At 47.4% G+C, this 27,065-nt stretch overlaps 1 protein-coding gene across 2 annotated transcripts in view; it reads right to left on the bottom strand.

The window, feature by feature from the left end:
* The window catches only part of CALD1 (caldesmon 1), a 196,977-nt gene that overhangs the window by 23,422 nt on the left and 146,490 nt on the right, over positions 1 to 27,065 (bottom strand). For both annotated transcript variants that reach the window (XM_038753282.1, XM_038753281.1), the window contains 5 exons: positions 15,665 to 15,814; positions 11,043 to 12,159; positions 10,133 to 10,210; positions 5,433 to 5,590; positions 894 to 1,143 (listed from right to left, as the gene is read on the bottom strand). In XM_038753282.1, coding sequence (XP_038609210.1) covers positions 894 to 1,143; positions 5,433 to 5,590; positions 10,133 to 10,210; positions 11,043 to 12,159; positions 15,665 to 15,814 — 1,753 coding nt within the window. The remainder of the gene's footprint in view (positions 1 to 893; positions 1,144 to 5,432; positions 5,591 to 10,132; positions 10,211 to 11,042; positions 12,160 to 15,664; positions 15,815 to 27,065) is intronic.

Raw genomic sequence — 27,065 nt, 5'->3', positions numbered from 1 at the left:
AGGAGGTCACGTCTCATCAAGAGGGAGGGTTTTCAGAGCCGAGGGGTGTTCCTTGGGGTGGGGGTTACTAACCCTGACTCTGCAAATGGTGACCCTGGCACCCGTGAACTCAATGCACCTGGGAACACAACAGCCCGGGATGAGTGATAGTAGATGGCCGACGGAGTGGCTTAAAGAATACAGAAAAAGACTAGAACCAAGCACTTACTGATTATAAAGCAAGAGGAAAGAAGCGGTGCCCATTCTGACAGGGGACGAGGCCCAGTGTGTAAAATCTCAGGGGAAGAGAACGGCAGAAGCATGTTTTTATAGAATCCAAGGCAATAGCAGATGTTTCCATAGTAACATCTGACTTGACTTAGCACTTTTTACCTCAGTAGTTTCACATCTATCCTTCTACTCTCCCTCATAATTGCCTAAGAGGTGTGGAGGAGGGGGATGAGAGGAGTGAGGAATGTATTACCCCATTTATAAGTGGGGGAAACTGAGGCACAGAGCCCTAAACATATTTGTTTGACCAAACTCCTAAAAGCGATGACCAGATCCTACCTCAAAGCCCAGGCCTTGTGTGCACTTTGCCTTCAACATTCCAAACCTGGCTTCAAATAAACCCCCAAAATCATGGAAGGAATTTTCCCCAACATCCTGTGACAGAGAGCCAGAGAATGGATGTTTCTCTGGATGAGACTCAGTCCTGAAGCCGGATTGTTCTTTATCTACCTTGACCAGGGGACACGCATGAAATGCTTTAGGTGGAATAATAAAGTCAGGAGCACCAGAAACAGATACCCAGGAAGGGAGCCACTCTGGACCTCTCTGGACCAAATGATTCGGCCCCTGGGAGTTGGGGGAATTGAGTCAGGCCTCCTCTACGTCTCCTGTTTCACCCTCACCTCCTCTCTGATCTTCCTCTCGGCCTCTTCTTGCTTCCTCCTGTGCTCCTCTTCCTCCAAGACCTTCCTGCGCTCTTCCCGCCTCTTCTTCAGCTCCTCCAGCTCCACGGCAGCCTCCTGCTGCTTCTGCCTCAGCTTCTCGAACTCCTCACTCTCGGTCTCGCCCCGGCGCCGCCTCAGCTCCTCCAGGCGCCTGCCGGCCTCCACCTGGGACTCGGCCTCCTCGGTGTCCGGACTGGCTTTGCTGCGGCTGTGTTTGGGTGGGAAGACCGAGAGCACGTTTTCCCAGGGAGCGACCCTCTCCCGCTGTTTATTCAATCAACCATTCATTCATTAAATGGTATTTATTGAGCGCTTACTGTGTGCAAAGCACTGTACTAAGCACTTGGGAGAGTATAATACAACAATAAGCTGACACATTCCCTGCCTACAATGAGCTTATTGAATGCTTACTCTGGGCCGAGCACTAAGCAATAATGGCATTTATTAAGCGCTTACTATGTGCAAAGCACTGTTCTAAATGCTGGGGAGGTTACAAGGTGGTCAGGTTGTCCCACGGGGGGCTCACAGTCCCCGTTTTACAGATGAGGTAACTGAGGCCCAGAGAAGTTAAGTGACTTGCCCAAAGTCACACAGCTGACGAGTGGCGGAGCTGAGATTTGAACCCATGACCTCTGACTCCAAAGCCCGTGCTCTTTCCACTGAGCCATGCTGCTTCTCAGGCACTAAGTACCTGGGAGAGTACAATACAACAAAGTTGGTAGACACATTAGTCATCCGTTGGTTTTTTTATGGTATCTGTTCAAGCACTATGTGCCAGTCATTGTACTAAGCACTGGGGTGGATAGACATTAATCAGGTTGGATACAATCCATGGGGCTTATTGTCTTAAACCCCATTTTACAAACGAGATCAATGAGGGACAGAGAAGTGAAATGACTTGTCCAAAGTCACACAGCAGACAAGTGGAACAGCGTGGCTCAGTGGAAAGAGTCAGAGTCAGAGGTCATGGGTTCAAACCCCGGCTCCACCACTTGTCAACTGTGAGACTTTGGGCAAGTCACTTTCACTTCTCTGTACCTCAGTGACCTCATCTGTAAAATGGGGATGAAGACTGTGAGCCCGCTGTGGGACAACCTGTTCACCTTGTAACCTCCCCAGCGCTTAGAACAGTGCTTTGCACATAGTAAGTGCTTTATAAATGCCATTATTGTCATTAATATTATTATTATTATTAAGTGGCAGAGCCAGGATTAGGACTCAGGTCCGTCTGAGTTCGAGGCCCATGCTTTATCCACTAGGCAACACTGCTTCCTCTGCATAGTGGTGGTTCCCAGACACCGTGGAGGCATTGTGGCTAAGTGGGAAGAGCATGGGGCTGGGAGCCAGGAGATTTAGGAGTCCTAGGCCCAGCTCGGCTATGGACCTGCTGTGTGTGATCTTGGGCAAGTCACTTTACCTCTTCTGTGCCCTACTTTTCCCAGCTGTATGATGGGGCTGGGATGCTCGGGTTCCTTACCTCTTAGTTTGGGAGCCCCAGGCAGGGCAGAGATGGTGTTTGAACTGATGGTGTTTTATCTACCGCCAGCTCAGTGCTTGGCAGAGAATGAGCAACTACCATAAAATTCCACATAGCAGTCTTTTGCCCCTTTGTCTACCTGTGGACATTTCCTCAAGGTCAATTTAAAAGTCTCTCAGCTTCCCTCAGACAGCAAATCCTACGGATAATACCGAGGATTTCAAAAGCGCTTTTACGTTTCCAAAATCATTTTGCATCAGTCATCCGTTCAAATCTCCTTGAGGGAAGGGAAAGCGCTTATTATCAGCCCCATTTTACGCACGAGGCAACTACACAGCAGCCGATGACAGCTGGAACTAGAATTACCATCTCCTGAATCCCAGACCTCGCCCTTTCCTGATCATTATTATGCTGCAGTATCAGACCATACTGTTTCATGGTCTTTGAGTAGAGTTTGAATCATTTTTCTGAATGAAGGGTATTTATTGAGTGCCTCCTTTGTACAGAGCACTGTGCTAAACACTTGGGGCAGTATGGTAGAATTAGTAGACACAATCACTGCCCTCAAAAACCTAAAATAAATTATAGAAAGGAGAAAGAAGGAAAAGGGTTCTGTTACCGAGTTAGTGCTTAAATAATGGGCTGTGGAAGATCTGTACATAAGTGCAGATGCAGCGGAGGGGAGACATCCGCAGGGAGATTTAAAAATTAATCCAGGAAGGCTTCCTAAAGGAGATGTGATTACAGAACAGGCTTTGAAGTGGGGGAAGATAATGGTCTGTAGGATCCAAAGGAGGAGGGATGAGCAGAGTGTAGTGTGAGAGAGCTGATTGAGAGCCTTAAATCTATGCCATGAACTAGTAGTTCACCAAAATCTTCAACTTGATTCCAGGAAACTCTGTTGTATTGTCCTCTCCCAAGCATTCAGTACAGTGCCGTCTACCCAGTAAGTGCTCAATAAATAAATAATTGGTTGATTCTTAAATGAACAGGTAAATTAAGGTTTTCCAGAGCCTCGAGCCTTTGTTTTGGATCCAACGCAAAATCAATTCCGTTCCCAGAAGGGAGAATCTAAAACTCACCTTCTCATGGACACAACCTATTAGCAACAGCTTCCCTGTTTGACTGCGGCATTCCCCGGGGGTCACTTTCACCGGGCATGGCTCCCAGCCTAGTCCCTCTCGGCCTGCCCCCAAACCCAGACCAAGGCAATCACTGAAAATCTGTTCCCTGTCAAAAGGCTGTCCAAGGTCTAGTAGTTTAAAGGGGCTATCGTCACCTTAGTGTCCCTGCCCCCTGCACCTGCTTCTTCTTTAAGTGGACAACTAATCTCCAACGTGCAGACTCACCTTTCCGGGACCCGGTTTCCTTTGCCACTTCTGCCGGCTCTTGGCCAGACGCCCCAATTCTCCACCCATCCTGCTTCCAGGCACTTCTCCAACTGCTGACTGCCAGTCTGACCTTCAGTGTGCTCCCAACCTGCATTTCCTCTCCTGGCTCCGGTCCCCGATCTCTCCTCTCGCCTCCGCACCCCACCCAATGTCCCACCCACACAGTACTTCTGGCTCTAGCCCGCCCCGGCCCCACCTTTGAAATTTCAAAATACCGGGTTTACATCACCCTGTGGACCTGAGGTGACGTCCCCTGGTTTCTTAAGCTCTGGGTGACTTGTAAGCTCATTGTGGGCAGGGAACATGTCTACCAACTCTGTTATGCTGTACTCTCCCAAGCACCTAGTACAGTGTTCTGCCCACAGTAGGTGCTCAATAAATACAATAGTAATAATAATAATTGATTGATTTCTTTTCCAAAATCCAAAGAGCACAAGGATAAGGAAGCTGACCAGGCTTGGGTTTAGTTATAAACAGTAAGCACTCAATAAATACGATTGAATGAATGGAATGAATGAACCTTGAGTTGCTCTACTCAAAAGCCTTCTAGGGGCAGGAGAGGGTCAACCAGTGGGTGGTATTTATCAAGTAAATAATAATAATAGTAATAATGATAGCATTTATTAAGCACTTCCTATGTGCGAAGCACTGTTCTAAGTGCTGGAGAGGTTACAAGGTGATCAGGTTGTCCCATGGGGGGCTTGCAGTTTTAATCCCCATTTTACAGATGAGGTAACTGAGGCAGAGAGAAGTTAAGTGACTTGCCCAAAGTCACACAGCTGGCAATTGGTGGAGCCAGGATTTGAACCCATGACCTCTGACTCCAAAGCCCGGGCTCTTTCCACTGAGCCATGCTGCTTCTCTAAGTAGCCACAGTAGAGAACTGTGTGGAAGGCACCATTCTAAGCCATTGGGAGAGGACAATAGAGTAAGGAGATGCAATTCTTTCCTTCAAGGAATCTACAATCTAACAGGAGAGACAAATTTTAAAATAAATTACAGGTAAGGGAAAGAACTCTGGGTTAAGGATATGCACGTAAGTGCTGTGGTGGGGTTGGGATGAATACTCAAGTGCTTAGGGGCCGAGAAATCAAATGCATAGGCGATGCAGTAAGGAGAGAAATAGGATGAGGAGATGACAGAATTGTCGGGCCTAACTTGGCTGAGTTATTGCCCAGGAAACCAAACGTAGAAATGGGTCTCGAGCTGAGGACAAGAGGGGGTGTCTGGTAGAAAAGAGTGTGCATGTGAGTGTGTTGTCAGGGGGAACGTGGGGAAGGGGCACACAAGAGGCGTAGCGTGAAGCTTGAGACAGGTGCCATTTATGCTCGCCCCCAACACAGGGAAGGTGTCCTAAGTGGGATGAGGAGAAACATCTAAGCCTCCGCGAACCCACACGGGTACGCTTCAGGAGGACAGATGGATGAAACTCGGGCCTGTGAAATGACCCCGCTGCTGTGTTCTCCGAGCTGGGATGGACCTCCCCTCTGAGTAGTTCTCTAAGCGGACAGACATTGACACCCCCGCCCACAGAACCAACTGGGCCTGGCGTTTGCCCACTTTCTGAGCAGTCCGTGAACAGAGGAACAAAAGCTGCTACCATTCACAAGCCCTGCCCTGACCTCTCACCTAAAAGTAGTCTCGGTGTGCTTGAGTTTGTGGGTCGTGAATTCCTGGATGCGCTCCCCATTCTGAGACTTGGTCTCCGGAAATCCCTTCTTGCGATCCCAGCTGCTCTTGATGTCCTGTTTGGGTCCCTGGTCCTTGTTGGTCCTCTCGGCTGTGACCTACCCAGGCAGAGACATGAGGGAACGAAAGCCCAAGGGGAAGAAACAATGAGAAAGGTCAGATTAGGCTTTGAGATGATGGCCCAAAAAGCAGGAAAAACCAGAGACCTTGGAACCTGAGCAAAAATTGGTGGAGGGCTGTGGAGTGATTGACGGGGAGGATCTGGGGGTGCGGGCTTTAGGCTAGTAAGAGCCATCCCAATGCAGGTTCCTCTCTGATGGAGCTGGCCAGGGTTGGGATAATAATAATAATAATAATGATGGTATTTGTTAAGCGCTTACTATGTGTGAAGCACTGTTCTAAGCGCTGGGGGATACAAGGTGATCAGGTTGTCCCACGTGGGGGTTACAATCTTAATCCCCATTTTACAAATGAGGGAACTGAAGCACAGAGAAGTGAACTGACTTGCCCCAAGTCACACAGCTGACAAGTGGTGGAGCCGGGATTAGAACTCACAGCCTCTGCCTCCCAAGCCCGGGTTCTTTCCACTGAGCCACGCTGCTTCTCTAGCAGCTGCTTTGGGATCTTGGCTGTCGGCCCCAGGGCACACGTGGGAGAGACCTCTGAGGAGATACCCTGCAGGAATGCACTCCTGCTGGAGAATACTGCTTTTGTCTTGGGTGGGAGGAGAGTGGGAGGGGGCAGGAAAAAGGAAATGGTGGGGGCAGGTGTTGGCCTTTTGGTGTCAGTCACTTATTATTCCGAACGCCTTCTACGTTGTGTCTGGGGAATATTTGGATCTGATTTTGTGAAACAACCCAAAGCTGCAGGAGAGACCCTCCCGTCCCAACTCCACTGTGACAATTCTGTTTTGAAGTCTATGGCATTTTGCTTTCAGGTTTATTCCATTCCTGTAAGACCAATGGGAACGGTTAACATCACCCTCGTTTTACAGGTGGGGAAACTGAGGCACACAATAGCTGACAGCCCTGGGTCACCACTATGCAGCGGTAGAGCAGGAATTAATAATAGTAATAATAATGGTTTTTGTTAAGTGCTTATTATGTGTCAAGCACTATACTAAGTGCTGGGGTAATAATAATGGCATTTATTAAGCACTTACTATGTGCAAAGCACTGTTCTAAGCGCTGGGGAGGTTACAAGGTGACCTGGGGTAGACACAACATCATCAGGTCCCACATGGGGCTCACAGTCTAAGTAGAAGGGAGAACAGGTATTGAATCCCCATTTTGCAGATGAGGGGACTGAGGTGCAGAGAAGTGAAGTGACTTACCCAACGTTACACAGTAGGTAAGTGGTGGAGGCGGGATTGGAACCCGGGTCCTCTGACTCTCAGGCCTGAGATCCTTCCACCAGGGTAAACTACTTCTACAGGCCTCAGGCCAAAACCTGGGGTGCACTCTCCCCCGAAACCAACTCTCGCTCTCTCTGTGCTTCAAAGCCTCTTAAACGTCCAGTGTTCCCACCAACTTTCTAAAGGGACGCTTGGAGAATCTGAGTCCGCACTTCCTCTGTGACGGCTCCCTCAGTGTTTCTCTGCTAAGTTGCCGTTGCCCTCCCTAGTCTTCCTGCCACTGGCATGGCGCCCAGCGGATCACCGAGAGGCCAACATGCCCACTTCAAGCCCAACAAGGTACCGGCCACGGCTCCCGCCATCCAGTGAAAAGCTCTGCCTGCCTTCGAAGCATTCCAGAAACACTGTGATGGAGCTTCACTGGTTTCCACCCATTTGCAGGATGTTGGGAGGTTGAGAAACTCAGACGGGGCTTCCAAATGGGGCAGTCGATAAACCAAGGACTGCGCCAGCCTCCGAGGTCGGTGGAGAACAAGGAAGAAAGAGACCTTGGTCGGGTCTTCTCTCTTGGAGTCCAGGCAAGGGCCATTCCCGGGAAATGCATTATCTGATCAGAAGCGAATTTAAAATAGCCCTCAAATAACAAATGGTGACCTGAAGGATCCCTCTGTTTCTCTTTGTTTTTCTCGAGCCCTTCCACTGTGGGCAAACGATCTTGGGCTGGAATGCTTGGATTTTCTCTAGAAAGCTGAATTTGAAAACCTCAATTAAGCAGTGGCCAGTTTCAGATGGGTTTCCCCACACGACCATTCTCTGTGCCTTAACATCAAGTGTAAAGATAAAGTCATTTTCCAGATTAAATACAGGCCCAGATCCTCCAAACAAGCAGGTTTGAGGAGGGACGTTTACTTTCCTAAAGTATCAACCCCTCTTACAGCTTTCTTACTTAGAGGATCGAAAATAGAATTTGAAAACTCTGCCCCTCTCACTCTGCAGTCAGGTAGGAAATGAGCATTCCAGTGCACTAAATAGCTTTCAAATGGTCCAGAAGTGAGCGTTCCTTGCTTACTCACTTCCAAAGCCGCGCTCTCAGGTGCTCAGATCTGACCCTACTCTAAACATCTGGGTAAAATTCCCAGCCACTTCCTGTGGCTATGGGCCGCCCCACAGATGGGGAAGGGTGAGAGTTCAGGAGGCTGCAGTGGTGAGATGTTTAAATGGACCCAATAAGCAAGCAGGAAAAGGGCTTCAGTAACCCCGGGGAACCTGCTGCTGAGATTTGATCCCTGGAAGGGGACAGGAAAGGACGTGCAGAAGCACCAGGCTTTCCAATGTCAATGTCAGGCTGATTGGGTAGACTGAAAAAATGAAAACTGCATCTCTGGCCAGATCTCCAGCTTCTTCCTGACATGTTCCACTTCGCCCAGGGCTTCAGGGCAGCAGGACTCAACTAGGAACCAGAATCTGCAGATCAGCACTGAGACTCAACCACACGATGAAAGGGCTGAGAAAAATAGCATACACTAGTACCAAGTGCATGGGCCTGAGTCAGAGGATCTGGGTTCTAATTCTGGCGCCGCCGCCACCAATTCACTGCTGCATGATCTTGGGCAAGTCAATTACCTTCTCTGTGCCCCAGTTTTCTCATCGGGAAAATGGGGATTGAATGCCTGGTCTCCCTCCTACTTAGACTGTGAGCCCCGTGTGGGACAGAGACTGCATCCAATCTAATTAACTAGTATCTACTTCAGCGCCTAGAACGGTTCTTGACACATAGTAAGGGCTTAACAAATACCATTGTAATAAAAAAAAGGAGCAGATCCAGAAATGAACCTTGGAAAAGAGAAGGCCGAGAGGAGATTGAACAGCTCAAGTCCACGAAGGGTGATTATACAGAGCAGCAGCGTGGCTCAGTGGAAAGAGCACGGGTTTGGGATTCAGAGGTCATGGGTTCTAATCCCGGCTCTACCACAAGTCTGCTGTGTGACCTTGGGCAAGTCACTTAACTTCTCTGAGCCTCAGTTACCTCATCTGTAAAATGGGGATTAAGACTGTGAGCCCCACATGGGACAACCTGATCACCTTGTATCCCCCCAGTGCTTAGAACAGTGCTTTGCACATAGTAAGCACTCAACAAATGCCCTCATTATTATTATTATACAGAGAGTAGTAGCCATCTGATTCCCATCTCATCTAAACAGCGGGGGATTATAGGTGAGGAGGACATCTCTGACTGAGTTATGCATAATTAATCAATTGTATTTATTGAGCACTGACTCTGTTACTGGTGGAGAGGGAGGGCCAGAAGAATACCTGGGAGTCTGGAATGGTTCAGGGTTGGCTAGGGTGGTATCTAGCAGGGTCACCTATCCTCAGGACTCGACCACCCATTAGTCTTCCCTGCTATTAATCCAGAGAGTCAGTTGCAATGGGAGAGGAAAAGCAGCCTGGTTTCCGTGGTCCACATGATTCCTGACCCTTTGGCTGAAAACTCCTCTTGTGACACCCAAACCTAACATAAGCCAGCTCTGCCGCCCTCTGATAAGCTGTACTTTAAATTCCTTCCTGGGGCTCCAGGTTCAGTGATACAAACCAGTTGGCTACCACGAGGACAGTGGCCCGGGCTTTCTGACTCGGCGACTATCGCCGTACCAAACTGCAACCGCATCATCGGTTGCAAAGGGTAAAGTGAGTTGCCACCTCCTTCACTTACCGAACAGTAAGACACCCTGGCACCAGCTCCCGTGGGTACCGTGGAAATGCAATGCAGTCAATTTTGCCAAATCTTTTCGTTTTTAAAAAAATAAATGAATAAATATATCTTCAGTCCACCACCAAGTGTCCTACTGAGAAGCACGGGAGGGTTTTGGTTTTTTTTTCTTTCGCTCCTTTAGACGTTGAATAATTAAGCTGTCAGTTAAGTCAGGAAAGGATCCCAGAAGCAGTTCAGGATGGTGAAGGAAAGGAGGGATTTCCACAGGAGAAAGCACATGGTCAAGAGGGAGGGTGGGACAAGGGAGAGGTGATTAGAGGTTACTGTACTTTGGGGAAGCCATGTTTGGAAGCCATTTGATCCTGGACAAAAGGATCCTGGAAGCAGTTCATGATGGGAAGGAAGGGCGAGCTTTCCATAGGAGGGGAAAGGACGTGGTCAAAAGGGAGGGTGGGGACAAGAGAGAGGTGATTAGAGGTTACTGCACCTTGGGGAAGCCATGTTTGGAAGCCACTTGGTGCAGGCTGGGGCCAGCTGTGCCCCTCAACCTTGTTATCCCTCCGTAATATTTACCTCTTCCTTTTTGAAGGTTGGCCTGTCTTCTTGTGCCTTTTCTCGTTTAGTTTCCACTTTAATCCCTCTCTCTTCACCCTTTTCATTTTTAAGGATGGACAGGTCATTCACGCCACACCACCGGCCCTGTCCCCTTAGCGCGCATGCCCAAACAGCTCAGCTGCCCCACGGGTGCCCGTGGCCCGGGGCTTGCGATGCCAGCTGGCAATCTAATGCCCTCTCCCTCCCCTCCAAGAGCCATCCACGTGCTCATGTGCTAGTCAAGGTCCGGGGTGAAGTTGTGCTCCGGACCCGCGCTGACCCTGGCTCGGTGAAGCCCTGCGTCCCTTGCTCACACAGCCCTGGGATGGCTTCTGCGTTCGCTCTCATGGACCGCTCTTCTGGAGGAAGGGCTGTGAGTGCCCAACGCTGCTGGAGGGGTGTGAAACCAGGTGAGAGTGACGGGAAAGACATTCTACGGAGGGGAACGTGCAAGCTGCCCACGGGGTTAGTTAGGCCCCAGGCACTTCAGTTCAGCCTTGCAGAAAACGCATAACGCTTCAGGAGCTCTCAGCCAGTCTTTCCACCCCACCTCTCCCCAAGGAAGGACGGTCTGGGCACCTAGTAGGTGCTTAATAAATATGGTAAAAAGGAAAAACTTCCTCAAATTTGATAAAAAAAAAAAAACAATTACTGCCTCCAGGCACTCCGGGATCTTGAAGTGGCCCAGCCCCATGCAGCTGGCTTTCCGCAAGGCTATTTGAAGTGGGATGGGGTTTGATGAGGGATGCTAGTTTAGTGAGAGCATTACAAAGAGTTAGTTCAAATGCAGAAACAGAGTTGTGAGTCAATTCTGTCCAGAATTTGATTTGCATTACATTTCTCACAAACCCCAGGCATCACACTGTTTGGTGCAAAATGTTTACTGTACCTGTTTTTTTAGTACCACCGACTGAAGCGTGACCTCTTGGACTTTCTTTTCATTTACCCGTCTCTCTTCCCTTTTCCCTTTGACCTGTTTCTCTTGCTCTTCTTTTAATTTTTGTTCTTCTAGCCTGGCCTTCTCTGCAGCTGCTCTCTTCTCCGCCTCCACCCTCTTCCTCTCCTCAGCTACTCTCTTCTCTTCCTCGGCCTCCCTCCTCTCCCTTGCCTCGGCCTCCCTCCTCTCCCTTGCCTCGGCCTCCCTCTTCTCCCTTGCCTCGGCCTCCCTCCTCTCCCTTTCCTCGGCCTCCTTCCTCTCCCTCTCCTTGGCCTCCCTCCTCTCCCTTTCCTCGGCCTCCCTCCTCTCCCTTTCCTCGGCCTCCTTCCTCTCCCTCTCCTCGGCCTCCCTCCTCTCCCTTTCCTCGGCCGCCCTTTTATTCTCTTCTGCTTCGATCCTCTCTCTCTCTGCCGCTGCCTGTTTCTCCTGCTGGGCCCTGGCCCTTTCTCTTTCCTCAGCCTCTAGCCTTTGCTGTTCAGCCTCTGCCTCCGCCTCCACACCTTCATTGTCCACAACCTCTGTTGCCTCTGCTGCCTCCTCCTTCCCTAGTTTAGATTCCTCGACACTGACCTGCCCGTTTTTGAGTTCTACTACCACAGCCTCCTCTTCGGTCTCTACGGTTTTCTTTCCTATCATCACCTCTACCTGGTTTCCTTCTAGGATTCTCTGCTTGGGCTTCTCCTCCTCCTCCTCCTCCTCCTGCTGTTGCTCTTCCTCTTCCTTATCCTTCTCTCTCTGGTCATCCTGGGTTTCCCGCCATTCGTTTCTCTGGTAGGACTTGGTGACCGTCTCAGTTTCCTGAATCTCGTAGCGAGTGCGGCGGGTCTCCGTTTTGTCATCTTCCCCCGCTGCCTCTTCCTTTCCCGTGTCGTTGGCCTGTTGCCCGCTGGGTACCGACAGGCCGTCGTCCGTCATGGTCGGGTCAAACTCCTTCTGGCGCTCCAGGGCCTCCTGGAGGCGTTTCTGCCGCCGCTCCTCCCGGCGGGCCAGCCGCTCCAGGAACGCGGCATCGTCACCCCCATCTGTCGTCGAGGGGCTGGAGGCTGTTTTGGCCTCCTCGTCCGCCACGCTGCACCACGGGAGAGACAAAAGGGGGAAGGGCATTCACATCAGTCATCCGCTGGGGAAGGGGGAACGGGTTGCGCTATGGGAGAGACAAAAAGGGGTGAGGCATTCACCCTGCCTCTGCCCTGGAACACCCTCCATCCTCACATCTGATAGACAATTGCTTCCCCCCCGCCATCAAAGCTTTATTGAAGGCACATCTCCTCCAAGAAGCCTTCCCTAAGCCCTCTTTTCCTTTTCTTCAGCTCCCTTCTGCGTCGCTCTGACTTGCTTCTTTTATTCATCCCCCTCCCAGCCCCACATTCATTCATTCATTCAATCATATTTATTGAGCGCTTACTGTGCGCAGAGCACTGTACTAAGTGCTTGGGAAGTACAAGTTGGCAACGTATAGAGATGGTCCCTACCCAACAATGGGCTCACAGTCTAGAAGGGGGTGACAGACAACAAAACAAAACATGCAGACAGGTGTCAAAGTCATCAGAACAAATAGAATTAAAGCTATATGCACATCATTAACAAAATAAATAGAATAGTAAATATGTACAAGTAAAATAAATAGAGTAATAAATCTGTACGAATAAATACAAGTGCTGTGCTGTGTCCCATCCCACAGCATGGGACACCATGTGGGACAGGGACTGTGTCCGACCTGATTAGCTTGCATCTACCTCAGCACTTAGTACAGTCCCTGACAAATGGTAAGCGCTTAACAAGTACCACAGTTATTACTATTATTATTATATCTATAATTAATTTATTTATATTAATACCTGTATCCTCCTCTAGACTGTAAGCTTGTTGTGGGCAGGGAATGTGTCTGTTATACTGTTATATTGTACTCTCCCAAGTACGTAGGATAGTGCTCTGCACACAGTAAACTCTCGATAAATATGATTGACTGCCTGACTGACTGATGTTTGCATCTGCCCCAGGGCTAAGCATGTGGTTAGCGCTGCACTCTAGACTGTAAGCTCACTGTGGGCATGTGCCTGTTATATTGTTCTCTCCCAAGTGTTTGGTACAGCGCACTGCACACAGTGAGCACTCAATAAATATGGTTGACTGACTGATGTCAGTTGTCTGATGAGGGTGGAGAGAGCAGGTCATAGCAGCTGGAACAGGAACCAGGAGCCAGGACCACTGCTGGCTGGAGGGCCGGGGTAGCCTGAGTTGGACTGAACTGGACTCACTTTCAGCCCACCCACTGGCCTCCTCCCTGACAGCCGGTCCTGCCCCCAGGGTGCAGGTCACCGGCCGGGGGACTCAGATGACCTGGGTTCTAATCCTGGCTTGCCTGCTCTGTGACCCAGGGCCTTAGTTTCCTCCCCTGTATAATGAAGATGCAATACATGTTCTCCTTCCTCCTTAACTGCACCCTGAGTGGGGCAGAGACTGTGTCTGACTTCATTACCTTATATATACCCCAGCTCCTCGTTCAGAAACTTGCACACAAAAAAGTGCCCTACAAATACCACAGTGCTTATTATCATGATTATGATTATTATTACCTCTTGAAGCTGGCTGCCTTCATCATTGTGGGGCATCACGAGGCAGTGTCTGAAAGGGCATGTGTTTGGAACTTGCCCTAGAGGCACAGGGAGATGGCAGGCGGGCTGCTGGCCTTTGATTAGCGGGCTCGAGGCTGCCTCGGGTCTCAAGCTCCGCTCAGTTCCCTCTAGCTTCGGGGTTTCTGCATTTCGAGCCTAACCCGAGCCTTTGGAGGTGCAAGCAAGCGCAGTTTCTTTTTGGCAAAACACAGTTTCCCATTTCAAGATAATATAAGAAAGGCCACGAAAAGCCAGATTCAAAAAGACTCTTGGACCTCAACCAATGCTTCAAAATCCTGTTGTCCATGGATTGGAAACACAAAGATTGAATTTCCCTGAAAATACACATAGTTGGGAAATTAAATGACAGGGGTGGGGGGAGTGGGGAGATGCGGAGAAGGCATTTTGGGTTGTGCCGAAACCAAAGCATCCATAAAGAGTTCCAGGCATTCAAGAGACCCAGCGGCTCAGTCGAAAGCACTGGGATGGCTTCCCGGCTAGGCTTTTCTTTCCTTTGGCGGGGGTCCTACAGCACCCAAAAGGGCTGGCTTTGATTTCTGGGTGGCTTTGGGCCTGGAACATCCTCTCAGTCTTCACCCAGGGGTTGGAGATGGAGTACTATTGGACTTTGGTCTGAGAAGAGACTTCATCAATCAATCAATCATATTCATTGAACACTGTATTAAGTGCTTGGGAGAGTACATTATAACAGAGTTGGTAGATACGTTCCCCGCCCTCAGTGACCTCACAGTCTACAGGGGAGACAGGCATCAATATGAATAAACTATGAATACATATGTTAAGTGCTGTGGAGCTAAGAGAGGGGTGAACATAAGATAAAAATAACTCTGAGATCTTGAATTCTCTGCCTCATCCTCTTTCTGCTCCCTTCAACTTGAGTTTGATGTTACTTCGTCATAATTCCCACTCTGTTTAAGGCTGAAGTTTTTCTGTTCTTATGGAGTTGGCTCTTTTCTCTCCCATTTGACTGCTTTGTCACGTGTTTATTCGTCTGGGTCTGTCCCATTTCAGGGCATTGTCTAGCAGAGGCTTAATGAGTCCCTCAGCTCCGAGTCCATCACTCTGCTTTCCCTGGGCTCCATCAGTCAATCATATTTCATGAGCACTTGCTGGGTGCAGAGCACTGTAGCACTGCAAAGCCCTGAAGAGGACAGTATTGCTGAGTTGATAGACACGGTTCCCTGCCCACGTGAGCTTACAGTCTAGAGGGGGATTGAGGGCTAGCACTTCTGAGTGACCTGGCCTGACCCAATCAATCAATCAGTGGTATTTATTGGCACTTACTACATGCAGAGCACTATACTAAGCTCTAGGGAGGGTACTGTACAACAGAATTAGCAGACATGTTCCCCGCCCATAACAAGCAGTCCAGGGGGAGGGTGGGGAAACAGACATTAATATGAATAAATAAATGATTTATTAAGCCCTCAGCTCCTCTGCTCCCTCTCCCTTCTGAGTCACCTATACACTTGGATCTGGACTCTCAAAGCACTTTATATTCATCCACCTCAGCCCCACAGCACTTACCTACATATCCAGAATCGGTTTCAATGTCTGTCTCCTCCACTAAATAAGTCCTTGTGGGTGGGATCTGTTGTACTCTCCCAAACACTCAGTACAGGGCCCTGCACCCGGTGACTGCTCAATAAATACCATTCATTCATCGACTGACTGATGAAGAGCCCTTTCCTGCAGGTGGAAGGCTCTTTTTGGGGAACAGACTGAGCCACCATGTTGCTCAGACAAGGACAACTTTTAGCAATTATTCATTCAGTCAATTGCATTTATTGAGCGCTTACTGTGTGCAGAGCACTGTACTAAGTGCTTGAGAGAGTACAATAAAACAATAAACAGACACATTTCCTGCCCACAACAAGCTTCCATCGCCCAGCCCAGCCCCAGCAGTGCTGACAGTCTTCTCCGGAGGAAGGGGCTCACCTGTTCTGGGCGTTAATCTCTGCCACCTTCTCCGTCCCCTGGGAAGAGGAGTCTTCCTCTTCCCGCTGCCGGAGCCTTTCCTGGCGAGCCCTACGCCGGCGTTCCCTGGCAGCTTCCTCTTCGTCGTCATCATTCCTCTGATAGGCAAGTCTGAAACACAACCAAAGAGGACCATGAGAGTTAGAAGTATCTGGGACAAGATAAAGCGAAGCGGCGTGGCCTCATGGATACAGCATGGGCCTAGGATTTAGAAGGACCTGAGTTCTAATCCTGACTCTGCCACTTGTCTGCTTTATGAATTCAGGCAAGTCACTTAACTTCTCTGTGCCTCACTTATCTCTTCTGTAAAATGGGGATTAAGACCATGAGCCCTACGTGGGACAGGGACTGTGTCCGACCTGGTTAGCTTGCATCTACCGCAGCACTTAGAACAGTGCTTGACACATAGTAAGTGCTTAACAAATGCCATCATTATTTATTATTATTTAGAGCAGTTCCTGAGGAGGCCATTTTGCACCCCGCTTAGTCACCAGACCAGATTAAAGAAAGCAGTGATAAAACTCCATGGGGAAAGACCCCAACGTATAGATGTCCGGACAACATTTTTTATGGTTTGTTTTTGGAATCGGCCTTCCATTTTCCCCTGATGCCACCACCAATGATTCCCCAGGCAAGTCACCATTTTTTGACACTGGACCTACATAAATTGGGCAAAAGGTTATTTCAGAAATGTAAGACTCCTCTCACTTCCTGGAAGGCTACTTCTCTGGTTTATACGTTGTGACTGAGTGAGTGAGTGCATATGAGAGAGAGAGAGAGAGTGTGTTTGTGGGTGTATGATGCATTTATGGAAAGATCAAACAATCAATCAATCTTATTTATTGAACATTTACTGTGTGCAGAGCACTGTACTAAGCACTTGGGATAGTACAGTATAACAGAGTTGGTAAACACATTCCCTACCCACAATGAGCCCACATTCTAGAGGGGGAGACAGCCATTAATATAAATAAATAAATTACGGACCATACGTGCTTTCTCCACACAGGGAAACTAGAGGTGACTTCTACTTCTATTTTAGCTACCAAAATTTATCAGTGATCAGCACATTTCCCAGCCTACTAGTATTATCATCATCATCATCATTATTAGTATATTTATTAATTGCTTTCTGTGTGTCAAGCACTGTTCTAAGCACTGGGGTAGATACAAGTTAATCAGGCCAAACACAGTTCCTGTCCCACCTATGGCTCAGTCTTAAGTAGGTGGGAGAACAGGCACTGAATCCATATTTTACAGATGAGGAAACTGTGACATGGAGAAGTTAAGTGACTTGCCCATGATCACAGGGTGATTGTCCAAGCAACTGGAAAAACTGGGATTAGGACCCAGGTCCTCTGTTTTCCAAGTCTTTTCCATTAGGCCACACTGCTCCTTATCAGATCCCACGGCACCATTTGAATTTACAGCTTTGAGGGGCAAGATCACAGCTGGCCCTGGGATTTTAATGGATTTGGGTCCTCTCAACAGTCCTTTGCACTTCTCTTCCTTTCTTCTGCCCCAAAAAGCCAAGAGAAGTCAGTTCTGATCCCTCCGTCTTGTAAATTCAAAATTAAAATCAGACATTGATACGGCAGGGGCAAAGCATCCCCCAGACATCAAGACTGGAGCAGCAGTTTCATTCATTTATAATTTTCCTATGCCTTGGGGGTGCTGAATCTTTTACTACTTCTTTTAGTTCTTTACTTCCACCCCCATCTTCAATATCTGCAATATGAAGTCTCAAAAATAACCCAAAGCAGAGACCTGAACGTCACCGTCGACTGGGTCACGAGCCAACTGTAGCCTTGAGCTAACACTCGGAGGAGAAGCTCTCTTTTCCCTTTCCACCAAGTCACTAAATCAGGGGTCAGCTAACCCCAGGGGCAACAGGCAGCGTTTCTTCCCCCCAAGAAGGAAAGAGCATCTTCTCCAGAAGGAATGATGGGGAGGGTCTATGGAGGCAGGGAGCCAAGCTGAAGGCTGAACTCTTAACAAGGGTGCAGGATTCTTAGCATTTTAGAGTGATAAAAAGGCCTCTGAAATAGCCCTATCTAAATTACAAATATGGACGTTTCTTATTCCCTAACCAATCTACCTCCTTCTGCATCACAATTATGCTTTCCTTTTTGGCCGCCACCCCCACCCATGGGAGAAAAGAAAGACGATCTGAATTCCCCCTTTCTAGTTCTGCCTTCGACGGGGCCCAGCAGGCCAAGGACTTGGCCAGAAATGAAATGAAGGAGTGAAGCGGGCCTAATAGAAGAGCAGTGAGGCCTAGTGGACAGAGCGTGGGCTTGGGAATCGGAAGGACATGGGTTCTAATCCCGGCTCCATCACTTGTCTGCTGTATAACTTTAGGCAAGTCACTTCACTTCTCTGTGCCTCAGTTCCCTCATCTGTAAAATGGGGATTACAACTGTGAGTCCAACGTGGACTGTGTCCATCCTGATCATCTCGTATCTATCCAAGCGCTTAGTACGGTGCCTGGCACATAGTAAGCACTTAAAAAATACCATAAAAGAGCAGGATCTTTTTTCAGTAAGGAGCCTGTTGCTGCTGTATTCTCTCTGCTCTGTACTTTGTATGTGTCCCTGGAGTCAGAGTGCTCCTTGGGCATGCTGCGAGGAGGGGAAATTGCCGACAGCACGGCCATCCTGATGCTTTGGGATGAGAGCCGGGCTCCCTCTCTGTAGTCGAGCCCCAGAAAGGGAAAAAACAGGGGAGTTGGTCTCCCTCAGTTTAGTTGGACTTATAGATCTAACAAATGCTGGGAAAAAAAGGGAATGATGAGAAATCACGCTGTGAATATGGTGGTTAAAGATGTCTGCTCCTAAATCTTCCAGCTGTTGTCTGGATGGACAGACGGAAGGATGTATGTCACCAAGGGTCCCAGTGGAGACATCCTCTCCTACTTCAACCTCTCTCCCCTCTCTGCATCTGCCCTTTACAAACCACCAAGTTTTCTAGGTTTACTCATTTCTCTTCTAATCTCCCTTTTCCTCTCCTTGAAACCGTCACTCACTTTTGCTGAGTTGATACTCTGGGAGGTGATCCTTGGAGGTTTAATGTAAAGTACTGAACAGGATATTCAGCAATAAAAGAGGCATCTTGTATTTCTCTTTAGGTCAGACAGAAATGATAAGAATGGGAAGGAACAGTCCCTGTGAGCTCTATCTTTCTTTGATTTAAAGACATATTAAAAGGATGGAGAGAGGAGGAGAAGGGAAGGGAGAGAATGGGAGAAGGGGAAAGAGAGAGGAGAGGGGAAGTTGGGAGGGCGAATGGGGAAGAGAGATGGAGAAAGAGAGAAGGAAAAAGAGAGAGGACAGAGGGAGAGAAAAAGAGAGAAAGGGAGGAAGAAAAAGACAGAAGGGAGAAAGAGGGAAAAGAGAGGAGGGAGAAAGAGGGAGAGGAAGTTAGAGGGAGAAGGGGAAGAAGAGGGGAGGAAAAGAGGGAGAAGAAAAGATGGAGAGAGGAAGAAGGGGAGATAAAGAGTGGAGTTGACCCTTTCCCTCTGTTAGAACATGCATCTGGTGAACAGAAGCTGAGAGAATCCAAGAAATGATTGTTTTCCAGACTTTAAACTGAGCCCGTAGGACTTCTGCCTGATGTTCTACTTTCTGAGTTGGTGGGTAAAATGCACCATCAAGCTGTTTGACCCATAAGCAAAGGAAGCTATCTCAGTGAGGACCAGCCAGTAAAGACTCATCTCATTTACACTTCTAAATCTTCCTGTCTTCCTTCACTGTCCTTAGAAACATTACCATAAGCAGGGCAGGGCATGTGCTTAACACTTGTGCCCACTTTTTAAGTCACTGTTCTCATTTCTTCTCTGTCTGCTTTCTAGGCCGCCTGCCTTAATTTCATTTTATACAAAGTCAACAAAATCAAGGTAAATCTTCCATGGAAACACTCTAAATAAATCTTACGTATGGTTGAAGAAATTGTAAGTATGTGATGCCAAACAGAACTAATGGATTGACCATCTGTATTTATAAAACAGTTAGAGGGTAGGCTGTCGGTAACGTAGGATTTGTTAGTTTATTATTCTCAGTCCTCATTCACTCAATCTGCACTTCTCCTCCAAGCCTACTCCCTTCTCCCCTTCTTAGAAAGGGAGCAAGGCAGGGGTCACTTTAATTCAATCAATCAATCAGTCAGTGGTATTTATTCATGGTTATTGTGTGCAGAGCACTGTACTAAGCAGTTAGGAGAGGTCAGCTGTGTGACTTTGGGCAAGTCACTTAACTTCTCTATGCTTCAGTTACCTCATCTGCAAAATGGGGATTAAGACTGTGAGCCCCCCGTGGGACAACCTGATCACCTTGTAACCTCCCCAGCGCTTAGAACAGTGCTTTGCACATAGTAAGTGCTTAATAAATGCCATTATTATTATTACAACACAATAGATTTGATAGACATGATCCCTGCCCATTAAGAATCTGCAGAGCATCCACCTCCACCTTGAACTATAGCTTAAAGATTGGTTCTTTTGTGGTGTGCCTTCCCCCCCAAACCCATACATACCATCTTGAATTTCTGAAGCTCCTACGCAGGCTCCATCAATATGGGGGCCCCATAGGAACGATAATAATAATTATGATGCCTGTTAAGCGCTTATTATGTGCCAAGCACTATTCTAAGCACTGGAGTAGATACAAGTTAATCAGGTTGGACACAGTCCCTGTCCCACGTTGGGCTCACACTCTTATTCTCCGTTTTCTACACATGAGGTAACTGAGGCACAGAGAAGTTAAGTGACTTGCCCAAGCAGACCAGTAGTGGAGCCGGGATTAGAACCCATGACCTTCCGATTCCCAGGCCCTTGCTCTAACCAGTACACTGTGAACCCCTTAATCCCCATCGTTAGCTCTCCTGTCAAGGTGCCTGCCTATAAATAAGTCCTAGGTGAGAGAGGGAACATGTCTGTTAATTCTGTTGTATTGTGCACTCTCAAGCACTCAGTACAGTGCTCTGCACAGAGTCAGCGCTCAATAAATGTGATCGATTGATTGATAGCTAGCTGGAAACCCGTTGAAAGGGCATGTTATTCATCAACCATTCAGAAGCAGAAAGGATCCACTCAAGCTTGTTTCGATGTTTACACACACACCCCCCACAAACAGTCTGATAATCTGCTCCATTATGTGAACACAAGCTGATTCCCAATAGCTCTGGAAATCACTTAGCCCAGATTGCACAGAAGTCTTGTGCACCTGGAGGAGAAATCTCTCGCTACTGAAATATTGTCAAATTCGCCTTCAGCGCATATTATATGTGCAGTACTTAAAAGGGGCTTGTTGGAACCCGCCCAGGATAGAAAATATAATTCTCCCAATATGTGAAAGTTTAGATGGGTTGTAGTTTCACTCAATGTACCAGCATTCTGACATGAATGCTGTCTTCTATTTAAGCCATTTCAATTTGGAGGCCTTATCTGAAAGGTGCTTCAAGTGAAAAACTTAACAAAACACAAGGCTCTTAACTCAACGGAAGGAAACCGACTGATCCTTTTACAGGCTTAATCTGTAAGCATGCTTAATCGAAAGGAAGAAATACCTGCTTTTTAGACTGTGAGCCCCAGGTAGGCCAAAGAGTGTGTTGGATTAGATGATCTTGTATCTCTCCTAGTGCTCAGTACAATGCATGCCACATAATAAGCCCTCAACAAATAGCATAATCATCAAATACAGTTCTCATCCTCAGGGTTTGGGACCCTGGAACAGGTTATTCAAGGGAGTCACTGACTCCCCTTTCCTGATGATCCTTGAGAACAATCTAGACAATCCGATTTCTGTGACCATTTTGGTACAGCCCTTTCTGGAAGATTCTACAGTTTCACAAATATGTTGTCTATTTCTCCAGCCGATTTAAATTCCCGAGAAATCCACTCAGGCAGCTCAGAGTTTGGGTCGGGTGGGTCCCCACGAGGAACACCATGGCTCCCCAGAATGCCTGGACCCAATCCTTGATCGCCAGAATGGTATTTACTGAGTGCTTACTATGCCCAGAGCACTGCACTAAGAGCTTGGAGAGGACAATGTAATGTCGTTGGTAGACCCGATCATTATCCACAAGGAGCTGACAGATCTATTCTGGCGACTTGACACCTGTCCACATGTTTTGGTTTGTTGTATGTCTCCCCCTTCTAGACTGTGAGCCCGTTGTTGGGTAGGGACCATCTCTATATTTCGCCAACTTGTACTTCCCAATCTCTTAGTACAGTGCTCTGCACACAGTAAGTGCTCAATAAATACGACTGAATGAATGAATGAATGAATCAGAGAGGGAGACAACATAAAAATAAATCACAGAATAGGGTCACGAAAATATTCTGAGGCTCTGGGTACCAGCCCCTGCTCCACTTTCAGCTTGAAAAGGGGGAAGTTCAAAGGGCTGCTTGCAGGCAAGCACATTCAGTGGCTTTTCCTTTCTTCATGCCCACTGGAGAACAGGGATTGCCCATCCTGTACAGGTGACAGACACCGTCCAACATCCTGTACACATCACTGGGCCATCCATCCATCCTGTACACATAAAAAAGACTGTCCACCGTCCAATGGACAATTACTCTCTCCACCCATCAAAGCCTTATCCAAAGCACATCTCCTCCAAGAGGCCTTCCCTGACTAAGCCCTCTTTTCTTTTCCTTCAACTCTCTTCTGTGCCACTCTGACTTGCTCCCTTTATTCATCCTCACTCCCAGCCCCACAGCACTTATGCACATATCTGTAATTTGTTTGTTTATATTAATGTCTGTCTCACCCTCTAGACTGTAAGTGCATTCTGGGTAGGGGATGTGTCTATTTTTCTATTGTACTCTCCCAAGCACTTAGTACAGTGCTCTGTGCTCAATAAGCGCTCAATAAATACAACTGACTGACTGACCATCCTGCAAACATCACAGGAACCATCCAGCATCCTGAACACATTCCAGGGACCATCCATCCTGTAAACATCCATCCATGTGCCCCTTGCTTCTTTTGCGCTTGAAGAACACTTTTTTATGGTAGTTGTTAAGCTCTTACTATGTGCCAGGCACTCTACTACACGCTGGGGTAGATGCACGCTAATCAGGTTGGACACAGTCCATGTTTCCCAGGGGTCTCACGGTCTTCATCCCCATTTTACAGATGAGGTAACTGAGGCATAGGGAAGTGAAGTGACTAGCCCAAGGTCACACAGCAGATTCATTCATTCATTCAATCGTATTTACTGAGCACTTACTATGTGCAGAGCACTGTACTAAGCGCTTGGGAAGTACAAGTTGGCAACATATAGAGACGGTCCCTACCCAACAGCAGGTTCACAGTCTAGCAGATGAGTCTATCTGATTCCCGAGCTTCTGCTCTGTCCAATAGGCCTAGCTGTTTCTAGATGATTAAATACCTAAACGATTAAATGTCTCCTCAGATATCTGCGGTCCCGGAAATCATGAGTTTCAGACTATTAAGACAGCTTGCAGGGGAAAGGATGGAATGGCCTTGGCACACCTCCACAAAGGCTCTTGTCCACCTTAACTTTCCCAATTCAACCACTTCTTCCCTGCAACAACTGAAACCACCAGTTCTAACAACCAAACATTGAAGCTGGTGAACAGAAACACTCGTTTATTGGGAAACAGAGGTGTAGATCTAGTAGTGGAAACAATTTTGCACAGTGGACATCTTAAAGGCTTAACTGAACAGATTCACATCTTGCATGGTTCTCATAATCTGTCTTTCCACATTTACCCCATTTATGACCAATAGGGCAAGAAAGTAGTTGTTCGTGGAAAAAGTTGCTTTTCCCTAATAACAGATCCATTACTCTGCTTCAGCTAAGTTTCCCATCACCCTCCCATCATCTGGTCTACAGGATGTTTACCTGAAGTCACGAAGCTGACATCCTGCAGTCATGTAGGCTTCCATAGCAACAGATGGTGATATTGCAAACACGGAGTTAAGAAAGGTGCTGCAGCCTGAAGGGGATACACCAGGTTGCCATAGGGAAGCTCTGATTTTTGAAACCCGTTTTTGGAATTAAGTTTATGTCCAGTGGCACCCCAATTGACAGGAGAATTCCAATTACCTATAACTTCTTTGGAATCCATGTTTTCTAACTGCCAGATTGAAATAACTAATTCAAAAGTCCTTTCCTATACTGGCCAGGTGAAATGCGTGAGTACCTTGCAGGGTAAAAATTCAGATTTCCCCCTTAGCAAATTCCCCATGAGTGTGGGGACTTAGGGCTCCCACCCAGAAAATCCCACTGATACCCACTGGAGCTTCCAGTCAGAGGTTGGATCATGGCAAACAATCCTGCACTCTATCTAGAGTGTGAATGTGTGCACGTGTGCTTGTATGTTTTGTGTCTGACACGCTAGCCCCTGGTGCGGAGAATGAGGCTTCCTTTTTTTTTTCCCCACAGTAAACATGAAGCACTTACTATGTGCCAGGCACTGTACTAAGCACTGGGTTAGATACAAGCCAATCAGATTGGATGCAATCCCTGTCCTACCTGGGGCTCACAGTCTTAATCCCCATTTTACAGGTGAGGAAACCGAGGCACAGAAAAGTGAAGTGCCTTGCCCAAGGTCACACAGCAGATAAGCGGCAGAGCCAGAATTAGAACCCAGGTCCTTTAACTTCCAGGCTCACACTCTTTATTATTATTATTAATAATAATAATAATAATAATAATAATAATAATAATAATAATAATAATGGCATTTGTTAAGCGCTTACTATGTGCAAAGCGCTGTTCTAAGCTCTTTCTGCTAGGCCATGCTGAGGTACATGCTGGACTTTGGATGAATCACAAAACCCAAAACTAGGTTTCTTGTCTTCATTAATGGTTCCCCAGCCAGATTTTTTATTTGTTTGTTTGTTTTTCCCAAGAGGAATGGGGAAAGAAAGCCTGTTACAATATTCCCCATTCTAGTCTGGGTATTTACAGTTGGCCTGTTCTGAAAAGCCTTCTCTGGTTTCAAATGGATGGGGGATGATCACTCACATTTCCTTTCCAAACTCTTGCAAGCCGTGCTGGCCATTTTCAGATAGATTCCAGGCTTCCCCCTAAACGTGTCTGCTGTTCTGGAGAGACTGTGTTTAATACTTTTGGAAGAAATACCTTCTTTGAACGTGGATACCTCAGCAGTAATAAACTCTATAAACTTTCAATCTCACAGGGGCTTTGTGCTTCTCTAGGCAGAAAAGCAAAAAAGAAAAAAATCAAAAGTGAGCTAGATCACTCCAAACGTTTCATGGGTCCATTTGGAATTGGAAGCAAAGGGACACTTGGGGCAGTGAATAATTTTCTTCTGGAAAATCCTGGAGAGGGAATGGCAGTTATGCTGCCCATCAAATTCAGTTTTGCTTGAAGTTTCACTTACAGACAAGTGACAAGTCCCAAATTTTCTACAGACAGAAGGGTTAGGGTACAGTGATTCAGTTTTTTAGGACATTCTTGGGATGATCACAGTTTTCAAATAGGCAGGAACCCCTTCTGGCTAGGGAATCTGCTCTTACCTAGTGTTGGTTTCAGCACTTTGGCAAGAGAACATATCTACCAACTCTGTAGTATTGTACTCTCCCAAGAACTTAGTTCAGTGCTCCACAGGCAGTCATATTTATTGAGTGCTTACTGTGTGCAGGGCACTGTACTAAGCACTTGGGAGAACAACACAGCAATATAACAGACACATTCCATGCCCACAACAAGCTTACAGTCTAGTGGGAACTGAGTAAGAGCTCAATAAATACCACTGATTGATTTGGAAGGGGCTGTAACTGACAAGCCATTTGGAAACCATTTAGTGACAAGAGAGCCGTGGTGTTTTCTTTGATTTCAAAGGGCAGCTACATTTAGAATGAAAGGTCCTTTGTGGGTAGGGATCGGGTCTATCCGCTGTATTGTCCTCTCACAAGCACTTAGTCCAGTGCTCTGTACAAAGTGAGCGCTCAATAAATACCACTGATAGATTTAAGGGCCCCAGTGTGAATTTTTACCCAGAGAAGGAGAGTTTCCATTAACGTGTCCTCTAGACTGTAAGCTTGTTGTGGGCAGGGGCTCTATCTGTCTATTGTTATATTATACTCTTCCAAGAGCTCAGTACAGTGCTCTGCACACAGTAAGCGCTCAATAAATACGACCGACTCCGTCATCGAGCCAAGCTGAGAATGGGTGATAAGGGAAGGAACTTGGTCCTCCCGCCTTGAGTAGTTTGGGCTGAGGGGCTCAACTGGAAAAAAAAACCCAGGGAAGAGTTTTCATCCAACGACAGGCAATGGCAGATCCCCTCCATCCCCTCCCCAGCTCCCTCAAAAATTCAGTTTCCACCACGCTAAGTGTAAATGCTCCCACCCAGAGGTACAAATGCTCCTCACCCCACACAGGACCCCCCAAGGCATCCTCACATCCCTACTGAGACCAAGCTGAACTGGTCCACCATCCACTTCCTGAAATTGTCCTGGACAGAGAAGACACAGGCAAGTGTTTTTTTTTAATGGCATTTATTAATGCCATTAATATTTATTAATTAATATTTAATTAATATTTAATATTAATGCCATTAATATTTATTAATGCTACTGAGACCGAGCTGAACTGGTCCACCATCCACTTCCTGAAATTGTCCTGGACAGAGAAGACACAGGCAAGTGTTTTTTTAATGGCATTTATTAAGCGTTTAACTCTGTTCCAGGAACTGTTCTAAGCACTGGGGTTGATATAGTGTAATCAGAGCGGATCCAATCCGTGTCCCACATGGGGCTCACCAGCTTAATCCCCATTTTAATCCCACAGCATTTATGTAATATCTGGAATTCATTTATTTCTATTAATGCCTGTCTCCCCCTCTAGACTGTAAGATCGTTGTGGGCAGGGACTGTGTCTGTATTCTGCTATAGTGTACTCTCCCAAGTACTTAGTACAGTGCTCTGCACACAATAAACAGCATGGCTCAGTGGAAAAAGCACGGGTTTTGGAGTCAGAGGTCATGGGTTCAAATCCCGGCTCCACCACTTGTCAACTGTGTGACTTTGGGCAAGTCACTTAACTTCTCTGGGCCTCAGTTCCCTCATCTGTAAAATGGGGATGAAGACTGTGAGCCCCACGTGGGACAAACTGATCACCTTGTAAATTCCCCAGCGCTTAGAACAGTGCTCTGCACATAGTAAGCACTTAATAAAATGCCATTAAAAAAAATAAGCACTCAATAAATACGATTGAGTGAATATTTTACCGATGAGGGAAGTGAGGCACAGAGAAGCAAAGTGACTTGCCCAAGGTCACACAGCAGAGGAGTGGTGGAGCTGGGATTAGAATCCAGGTCCTTGCTGAGTCTCAGGCCTGTTACCTCCAGGCTGGCGGCTGGGCT

The sequence above is a fragment of the Tachyglossus aculeatus genome, chromosome 10 (assembly GCF_015852505.1).
Source record: "Tachyglossus aculeatus isolate mTacAcu1 chromosome 10, mTacAcu1.pri, whole genome shotgun sequence".
NCBI lineage: Eukaryota > Metazoa > Chordata > Mammalia > Monotremata > Tachyglossidae > Tachyglossus > Tachyglossus aculeatus.
This window is presented reverse-complemented; position numbering and strand designations above follow the sequence as displayed.